The 10122-nt window shown below is 56.6% G+C and overlaps 1 protein-coding gene across 1 annotated transcript in view; it reads left to right on the top strand.

The window, feature by feature from the left end:
* Window positions 1–2676: 2676 nt before the first annotated feature.
* The window catches only part of CYRIB (CYFIP related Rac1 interactor B), a 144771-nt gene continuing 137325 nt past the window's right edge, over window positions 2677–10122 (top strand). The window contains exon 1 of the mRNA XM_032316816.1: window positions 2677–2787. Within this exon, the coding sequence (XP_032172707.1) occupies window positions 2702–2787 (86 nt within the window). The 5' untranslated portion in view covers window positions 2677–2701. The remainder of the gene's footprint in view (window positions 2788–10122) is intronic.

The following is a 10122-nucleotide window of genomic DNA, read 5'->3' as shown; positions in this document are numbered from 1 at the left end:
GAAGTTAAATGACTTGCCTAAAGCTGAACAGCTGGAAATTCCAGGCAAGACATCCTGACCCCCAAATCAATACTCTTTTCAGGACACCAAATATTACAGGCTGAATGTTTGTGTGGCCTGCTCCCTGGCCCCCCAGATTCATATGCTGAAACCCAATCCCCAGTGGGGTAGTGTTGGGAGGTGGAGCCTTTGGGAGCAAGCCTTAATATATGGGATGAGTGCCTTGTCACAGAGACCCCAGAAAGCGCCCTTTCTTCTTCTTTCACGTGAGGACATGTTGAATGAAGACTGGAAACTAGAGAGGGGGCCCTCCCTGACCAGCCACCCACTCTGTAGGGGCCTTGATCTTGGACTTCCCAACCTCCAGAACCATCAGAAATAAATGCTTATCGCGTAAGTCCCCCAGGCTCTGTGTTTCTGCTGCAGCAGCCCAAACAGTCCCAGGCACTCGGCTTCTGTCACTGCCTGGGTTGATACCCGATGGGAACAGAGCAGGTCATTGTAGGGGTGAATGGCCATAGGTGTTCCAGGCACTATCCCCAGGTTCCATTTGCTTGACTGTGTCCCATCTATCAGGACCTGACTGGGTGAGCAAGATCAGAGGCCAGAGTCATCCGCTTAGCCTCACGGTATCCAGTGAGTGCAGATCATACACACGAGTCGGACTCTTCATCTCCGACATCTCTGAATTCAGTGGAGTGCAGGGTAAGTGTGATCCAGCCCCTGCACACACGTCCACCTATTCTTCCCTGCTTCCCAACCCCCTACATTTACACTCTGTTACATTCGCTCCAAACTGTTTGCAGTTCCAAGCATGCCAGAAAGGTCTTTACCCCAATGCCTTTTACAATTATTGTGATGATAATTACAATGCTGAGAGCGTTCTCCTGAGTCTTCCTAATGGGCTAGGTTCTACGCGTGTTGTTTTATTTACCACCACCGCCCCCCCAACCTAATGAAGCAGTTATTGTCAATCCCATTTAATAAACGAGCAAACTGAGGCCCATAGTGAAGAGCTGGGCTTTGGAGCCAGACAATCTATCTAATTAGCCTGACCTTGGGCAAATTCCATCTCTGTCTCCGCTCTGGTATCTTGCACAACCCTGAGTATGATGAACCTGCCTCATGGGGCTGTTCTGAGAATTAAATTAGACGGGCACAGTGTTTGGCAACCGGTTAGAACTTCAGAAATGTTCGGAATTATTAATGCCCACTCTGTAAGTGGCCAAGAAAGAAACGGACTCAGCTCAGCTCTGATTCCAACCCCTTTGCTACTCAAGCTCCTAGTTTAAGACCCAGCTGGGTCACCTCCTCTCCACCTTGGTGAGGTGGGCCTCAGTTCCTTTCTTTAGAGATGAAGGCACAGACGCTCAGGCAAGCTTCCAGATGATGCTTTTTCACTTTGCCCAACTGTCTCTTGGAACTTCTAGGAAGAGTTTTATGATCTTCTGCCCTCTCCGGGGCTCCCTCCCTTCCGAGTTGAGTAGACACCCTTCCCCCTCTCTCCTCTATGAGCTGGCATCTGGGCTGCTTTCTGGCAGATATGGGGCCGGGAGCCCCTTGCAAGTCCTGTTGGAATCGGATCTTCCCCGGGGTCCCAGCTCCTAGCACCGGGCCTGTTAAAGGCTTAGACATCTTTGTAAAAGAAACGGGCGGGTTATAATCAGGTAACTCAGCACTTGATATGATTTGGGCACATCCCAGCCCCCAGCTCATGCGGGAGAACTGGAAGAGTGGGTAGGTGGTGGAAAGACGCTGAAGGCATTTGATGTAATTCTTGACACCCTGCTAGAGGTCAGTGGAAAGATACTTCAAAGAACATTGTCTATATTCCTAAGAAATGTGGCTGAATTTCAAGACTATGATAGGATGGGCTTGAGGGTCCAGGGACCAAGGCAGAGGGAAGAGTATCCGATCAGTTCCCTAGGCATGTTGTGTTGTTTCATGGAGGAAAATGCATTCTTTGCCATAACACACAAGGGGAAAGACGGGGTCTCTACAATGCCCGACGCTATTGCTATAGCGAGGAGCTGTCTGGGAATTTCTGTACTAAAAGTCCTTGGGGGAGCCACTCATGATGGCACCCGTACCCCCACTCTCTCTCCCCCTGTCCTGCATTATTTTCCCTCATAGCATTTAGTCCCACCAGACACATCAGACATTTGCTTAGTGATTGCCCCCTTTCCCACCTCCCAGGCCAGCATTTTGTTTGGGTTCCCAGCTGTGTCCCCAGGGCCTAGAACAGTGCCGGCACTTAGGAGGCTCTCCACAAATATCTGTTGACGGCCGAAAGTTGTGAATGTCCACGCTGTCACCGACCCCGCCGCGAGGTGGGCCAGCCGGGCGTTGGCATCATTCCGTAGCACAGGGATGGGGGAAGCGGACCCAGGGCAGGACCCTACTGGCCTGGAAGGTTGGGAGGCTGCGGCTGAAGCTGGAGACGGGTCCTAAAGGCTGTGACCTTGGGCCAGCCCTGCGCCTCCTGGGGCTGGGGTTTCCTGGTCTGGGTCAGGGGGGCGTCGAGCAGCCCCCGGCCCAGCCTCGGCAGCGCGCCCCACGCACGGGCTCACCCGGCTGCGGTGACTCGCCCAAGGTCACCCCTCCGCGGCCCCCCGACCCCCGGCCCCCGCAGCGCGTTTTGGGGTGGGGGCCGGCGCGGGGCGGTCCCGGGGCGCCGCGCGCGCTGACGCTGGGCCCCGCGATGCGGCGGGGACGGGGCGCGGGGGGGAGGCGGCGTCGGCGAGCGTCCTCCTTTTGTGCGAGCGCCGGCGGCTCGGCTTCTCGAAGGTAAACAGCGTTTCCTCTTCCTCCTCGAGGCGTCTCTTCCTTTTATAGTTATTTCTCGCCTGGCACTGGCCGGGGCCGCTGCTGCCGCTGCGACTGCTGCCGCCGCGGCGGGGGCCGCTCGCGAACCTGTGGCGGTGACGTGAGACCGGCCAACCCGGAAACGGCGGCGGCGGCACCCGAGGCTCCGAGGCTCCTGCGCTCCAGCGCCCGCGGCCGCGCTCCCCTCGCCGCTCGCCGGGCCGCCAGGTACGTGCCCGGGGCCCCGCCGCGCCGCCGCCCGGGCAGCCAGGCTCGCCCGCGCGCCCCCGGAGCCGCCTGCGCCCGGCGCGGGTGCGGGTGCGGGCGCGGGGCGCGCGCGACGGGTGCGGGGATGGGGTGCGGGCCGGGCGGGCGGCGGTGGGAGAGGGGGCGCCGCAGGGGCGGGGGCGGCGCGGGGGGCACCCGAGGACGCGGCGCGGGTTGGGGGGAGGGCGGCGGGGCGCGAGGGGCGCATACGCCGCGGGGCCGCCGCCCGGGTCCACGCCGCTGCGGGGAGCGCGCGGGGCTGGGGGCCCGCGCCGGGAGCGAGTGGGCGCTCGGGGTGGCTCCCCACCCTCCCCCGAAACCCCTCCTGCGGGCCAGGTGAGGGCGCTGGGTCCAGCCCTGGCGCAGTTGCAGCCCCCAGCCCGCTTGCATGGGGGGCTGGAAGGCCAGTCGCTTCGAATAGAGGAACTAGAGGGGGTGAGCAAAATCTCCATTGGCTTTAAGACTTCCTCCTGGGGTAACCACCCGCCTGTGTTTAAAGAGCACTTCCTCTTTGCCCTTTATCTTTTCATCATCTTTTTTTTTTTTTTTTAATGGAAGTTCAGTGCAACCGGGTGGACGCTCTTGCAGCCTGCAGGGCTTCCCTGGGGTACGGTCACACACAGCGGGTCTCGAACCTGTGTGTCCTGGGTTGAGGGTAGGAAGAAAGAGGAACCCGGACTTCTCTCGTGGGAGTCCCGGGGCGGGGGTGGTGTGGGGGGCGGCTTTGATCCCCGCCCTGCTGCAAGAAATGGAGCCGATGGGGGAGGGGTTGAGCGGGCAGGAGGCCCCGCTGGGGAGTATCACGTGGACTTTGCACCTATGTTTAATTCCTGGCCCTGCCACCTTACAAGCTGTGTGACCTTGGACAAATCGCTTACCCTCTCTGAGTCTTAGCTGGCTGGCTGGGAAGTGGGTGCTTTGAGTAAGGCCTAGAGAAAGTGAGCGTGGACTTCCTGGCCTGGAGGGGGCGCAGTCATGGGAGGGGTCATTGCCACTGTCTCCCCTCCAATTCCTGCCCTCCCCTCCCCCCACCTAGAAGGGGGTCCCTGGGCACATGGGAGGCTCCGGGTAGATATTTGTGAAATGAAGAGCTGGGTCGTGAATTTTAAGATGTGAGTGGGGGTAGGTCTGCATATTGGCATCCTTGCCCAGTAACAGCCGTCCTGCAATCCCCAGAGAGCCACATTTTGCCACCTGGGATCTGTGTAATCCATCCCTTCCCCGGAGGAGGATTATCTTGTGAAAATATTGATTCCTTGTGAAAAGGAGCTTAAAATCTGACTTTGAGCCTCTCCTATTCTTGAAAGATTGCGTTCTGTGGAAATGAAAGGGAAGCATCATTTTGATTGTCACTGCCAGATGACTGTCCGAGGAGGGTTGCAAGAGCTAACAGCTGGGCTGTTTCCCCAGAGTTGGGGGTTCCTGGTAAACATGGAGGAAGCCGATGAGAGGTGGTTTTCTTCCTTGGTGGAGCATGTGGCAGTGGTCAGCTGGCCTGAGTTTTCTTCCCGGGGGAGGCATGTTGGAATTTGCATTTGCAGATCTTGTTGGACTTTTGGGGTAGGGAGGAGCAGTGCGTGCGCTGAAGGAGACCAGGGAGGGTTAGGGCACAGGGGGACCTGGAAATGGCCTTCACATAAAGGCCGGGTATGGGTTTCTGCACCTCACTTTGGGAGATTTTTCAGGTGATTCTGCTTTCCTTGTCAGCCGGCCCTTCTCCCTCAGCTCCCAAAGCCTTCGCGCTGCTCTTAGGATCTTAGCTATGGCTTTTTTCGCCTCCGGAGGGCAGGAGGTGAGCCTGGGTGCGCCTATCATTGCGAGAGGCAGGAGCAGGCGCTTTCTTGCAGCAGCCTGGTGCCGTTTGAACACGGGCAGATTCATTTTTAAGACGTGGGGTGCTCACGGTTACCTGTCACAGAGAGGTTTTATTCTTACTTTGCAAGACTTCGCAAGGGTGTGGGACTTGGGCCTGGACCCTCATCCAGGAGGCAGCTGACTCAGGATCCCTGCCCGTCTTCCATCCACAGCGCGCTCTCCCTTTCTTCTGTGGGCTCCGCTCCCTTCGGAATGGCCTTTGTGTTTCCCCTGGCACCCGGCAGGCTGTCTGGCATGTGCTTGGGTACACGGTACACGTTTGGTGACAGACAAACAAAAGAGGCATGGTTTCCTCCTTGCTCTCTGCGGAGGTACATTCGGTCTCCACCTCAAGGTCAGGGCACTGGCCTGTCGGTGACCTTGAGATTGTTCCCTGGCAGTTCCTGCCAAGTGCATTTTGATGGCCTGTTCTGGAATCCCAGTCTCTGACAGCTCTGGCTTCAGGATCCAGACCGTGGCAGGAGGGACTCTAGAGGGACACCGGTGTCCCGTGGTCTTGTGCTGAGTGAGCCACCTCCTTGTTTGAGGAGACCCCCCGTCTCGTGGCTTCGGCAGCCTAGGACTTGGCCGTCTTCAGGGAAAGCATGTCCCAGCGAGCGCTGTGGAGGCAGTGTTGTGTCAGTGACGAATCAGATTTAAAACGGGTCCTCTGTAGCTACACACTGGTCTGGCAGCCTTAGGGAGGTTGCTACACTCCTGGGACCCCCCTTCCTCACCCGCGAGTGGGTGACATCATCTCTGCTCCAGCCAGTCCACTTCCACAGGCTCCTGAGTAAGAGGGCAAGACCCAAAACCACACGTGCACTTTTGCCCCATACTGCCCCATCGGCCTGTCAGCAAGGGTCAGAGCCTCGGTGTTCTCATCTGTTAAGTGCATGGCAGTTCAGCTGCATGGCAGTTCTCATCTGTTTCCTCAGCTGGAGCCTCTCAAAGGCCAGACCCATTTCTCTGTTTCAACTTGACTTGGAGCTTCTCCAGAGAAGTAAACTGAGGCCGGAGGCGGGGAGGCAGAATGGCTGATTTTATTCTTTTTCACCTTCCCTGTCTGGGACACTTGATACATGCCCGATGATTGTTAAGATGGTGTTTCTCATCCATTTCCGAGGGCAAAGGTCTTTTTCTCCCCAACTCGCTCGTGAAGTTAACTCTTGATGTGCTCCTGGCCCTCACTTCCTGTGTTCTCACCACCTTCGCACGGACGCCTTCCAGCTCTCACAGCAACACCCGAGTGTCTGTGATTCTCAGAGGGGCAAAGGTCCTGTTGCTTGGGAATGAAGTGTTTGATGGTCTGAAAAGGAGTAGCCAGCCTCACCAGGTTGAAAGAAAGAGGAACTTTGTAGCCAAGAGCGCATGATGTTAAGGGCAATTCTACTTTTCCCGTCCTTTTCTGCTGGTGGCGGCGAGTGGGTATGGCCTTAGAGCCCATACTGCCTGGGTTCGCATCCTGGTTCTGCTGCTTACTAGCTCTGCAATTTTGAGCAAGGTTTGTCCTCTCTCTCGGGGCCTCCTTCAGCTTGGACATGAGTGTTGTCATGAAGAACAACTCTGACATGTCGCATGTGGGTTCCTCTCTCCCCTCCCTAGGGCTCTTTCCATCCCGACCCCTGTCCCACTGTCCCAACCCTCTACTGTTCCCCTGGGAGTTGAGCCCTGGGCTCGCAGCAACTTCCCAGATTCCAGTTCAAGGTTCCATGCTTTCCAGAACTCATGTTGACTGGCCGTCATATGGTGCTTCCACTGAATGGGAAGAAAATTGTACCAGAGCTTGTCAAGAAGAGTAAATCGGGGAGTCACTGAGTTTACGTTTGTCCCATTGATTTTTTTTTTTTCTCCTTTCCAAAGACTTACTAGCTGCCATCTGCTCCGAGGGAAGGAGACATCATGTTCATAAATATATAAATAATCGAAGTCAACGAGGAGATTTGTTTAAAGAAGTGTGGCTGAGAGTGATTTTAATAAATATTTAAGATGATCTGATACCATTAGAGGCATTGCAGGGTTTATTAAAAAACTGGAAACGTGTTTTGGAAAAGTTTCTTTTCTTTCCAAGTTGAATAAATGTCAAGAGTAGGGAATGAAGGAGAAGCACTTTCTGAGCACGGACTCAGGGCCCATGAGGGGCAGGTGGCCTGCCGATCTGCTTGTCTCTGTTGGGGACATTGGCAGCTGGGCAACCATCCGTTTATAGGGGCTGATGAGGGTGGCGGTAGCCATCTAGGGAGCCCAGGGTAAGGGACCTCAACATTTTGGAGAGCTGCTGGAGCTTCCTGGAGACTCGGGGAGGTGGGGGTGGGGAGCCAGTAGGTAACACATGCCAGGAATCACCCCAGGGCCTGTACATTTCAGATCCTGTTTTGAGAATCTGTGGCAGTCTTCTAGAAGGTTCCTAAGATAAATCTCTTTTGGGTAATGACAGGGTCCATTTTAGAGAGTCCTACTCAGGCCCATAAGTTGGGAGGCTTCTAGGTGGTCAAAGCAAGGGATGTGGGGTGGGGGCAAGCCAGACCCAGGGAGCATCTTGGAAAAGTGCTCCCCAAATTGGAGTGTGCCCCTCAATCACTTGGGGTTCCTTTGCAGATTCTGAGTCAGAAGTTGGGGTGCACTGAGATTCTGCATTCCTTATGCTTTCCCATGGGAAGCTCTGGTCCGTGGACCGCACTTTGAGTCGGGAGGGCATGAAGGCCCCTACCCCCTCATTCACTCAGGACCTGGGCTGACCTGAGTGTGCATCTGAGTGTGACACCCGAGGGCCCAAAGGCCACCGACGGTTCAGTTAGTGGAAGAGGCGTCCATGCCCGTAAGACCTACGATTAGTGAGATGGGGGCCTAGAACAGAGGCCAGTGAGAACACAGAGCGGTGGCAAGGCGAGAGCCCTCCTTTATCTACCACAAGACCTCTGTCCTCAGAACAGTTGAGGCGGGCAGGGAAGCAGCGCGAGTGCAACAGGTCTTCACACGTGGTTTGGGCTGGGAGGATTGAGCAGGAAGCTCATGCTCAGAGCGTCGGCGTGTAGGCCTCTAGTATTCTGAATTTAGCGGGTGAGGGAACTGGGACCCAGAAGGGGAAGCATCTTGCCCAAGAGGCCAGATCAGGCCTGGAACCCGGGTCCTAGCTGGGCCTCTCTGCATGGTTCCACAGTGGCTGCCCCTGGGCATCTTGGGGTGGTCCCCAGTGCAAAGCAGCCCCAACCCAGGGGCTGGTGCCTGCTAGGTGTCCTGTTTCAGCTCGGGGTATCCGTGCTGGTGACCTTTCTTCAGCAGAGGACTAAGCACATAAACCCTCAGTGGAAAAGAAGGCCTGAGGTGGGAAAAGTGACAGTGTCAAGTTCACAAGCGCTCAGAGGCTGATGGCCCGTGTGCCCCCGCCCCGCATCTTCAGGTATGGGGAGTACCGTGGGGTGCATTGACGTGGAGGAATCCAGGATGGGAGGGGGCTTGGGCAGCAGCGCCTTTGCTCCTCGCTTCAGAGAGTTTCTGGGACTGGCTCTGTCTGGCCACTTGGAGCTCTTTGGAATTTAAACCCAGAGCCCACTCACCAGACCCCGTTGCCCCATGGAGCTCCAGGAGCCCCAGGAGCCCCAGGCCTGCTGCTCAGCATTGGCGTGACCTTGGGCCAGACCCGCCCCTTGGTGGGCCAGGGCTGTCAGGGCTGAACCTGTACTGACAACGGCCAGCTCTCTGGGTGGTTTGAAGGACTCAGTAGGGCAGTGTGCAGGAGAGCTGCTAGCCAGCCCCTGGCAGAAACCCTCCCCGAAGGTCCCCCTTCCCCAGGACCTCATCACAGGTGAGCAAGGACTGATCTATCCAGCGGCAGCCCAGGGCCATCCTCTTGGCAGAGGTGCGAGGTATGGATTTGATGGGAGGCGGGTGCTTCTTCAAGATAACATTGCACAGCCGCGGCGGCTTTACGGAAAACCAGAGGCTATGGTTGGCCCCTCTTGGACAGGGGACACTGGCAGAACAGGGCAGCTGGGGCCAGCCGCGTCTCGGGTCGCCCCCGGCGCCCGTGCCGTACAGTCTGGCGGGTTGCACAACCCCTTCGGGCGTCCCCGTGCCTGCTTTGCTGCTTCGTTGTGGCTCTTGCATCAGAAGAGGTCTGAGTGCGGCTGGCTCAGGGCCTGACGGCTGAGAGGTGCTCTAGAGTTCAAGGCTGCGATCCATATAGCCTCCGGGACTGGGGCTTTGGGAGAGGAGCCCGCCCACCAGTGGAGGCTTTTCCTGCAGGGGCAGGGCCCCAGCTTTGCTCAAAACCAGAGTTGAAGTCGAATGCAGAAGACAATGTGGAAGTGAAACTCGGTCAGTAACATCCTAAAATGTCTGCTCCCCGGAACTCTGGCTTTGTGTACTGCTCTGAGCCCCAAGGCACCAGACGCCAGGCCGTGTGCCCAAGATCACAGGGGCCTGTGAGCGGAAGCTGAGTGATCTTTTCCAGTCCTTTCTGAGCGTGTCTTCACTGTCAGTGTTCAGCTTGTCACAGAGAAGCTGGGTGTATCCTGTTCTTCAGTGACTCTCACTAAGTGAGCACCTACTATGTGCTGGGCCTGGTGAGGGATCTGTGTGGGGATACACAGTGTGGGTCCCTCTGCCACCCACACAAGGCCCTAAGGGTCTGTGCAGTTTGAGAAGGAAGGTTTTATTCCCTCGGGCTACCCCAGGCCCAGCCTCCTGCCTCACCCCTCCCTCGGCCCATTCTTGTAACCCAGAAACTGGAGATGCTCTCTGGCTGGGTTTGGGGACAGGATAGCAGGGAGAGTCCTTTGCAACCCTTTGTGCAGGATTTTATGGCCCAGGCCAAAGCCTCCCTGATCGTAGGGGTCCCATGAGCACCATGTGGTAGGTTTTGTAATTTTGTTTTGTGTCCGTCTCCCCTGGAATGATAACAACTTCCCCTGTTGAGCATGGACAACGTGTATTTGCATATTTTATTTCTTACGGTCATAGGATCTGTGTGAGGCAGGTCGCCTTGTCCCCATCTCACAGGTGAGGACGGCGAGAAACTCAGAGCTCGAAGGAAAACGTAGCCCGCCAGCTGGAGTGCCCCCCTGCTATTCTGACTACCTCCTTCAAGTGAATCTCGGCCGTAAGTCCAAAACCGTCCGAAGGGAGCTGTCTGCAAAGAGTAGCCACGCAGCTGCTCGGCGCTGCTTTGGAAGGGGGAAGTTTTCGTGGGAGGCA

Source organism: Mustela erminea, chromosome 16 (genome assembly GCF_009829155.1).
Source record: "Mustela erminea isolate mMusErm1 chromosome 16, mMusErm1.Pri, whole genome shotgun sequence".
Taxonomy (NCBI): Eukaryota; Metazoa; Chordata; class Mammalia; order Carnivora; family Mustelidae; genus Mustela; species Mustela erminea.
The sequence above is the reverse complement of the archived record's forward strand: the minus strand, read 5'-3'. Positions and strand labels throughout refer to the sequence as shown.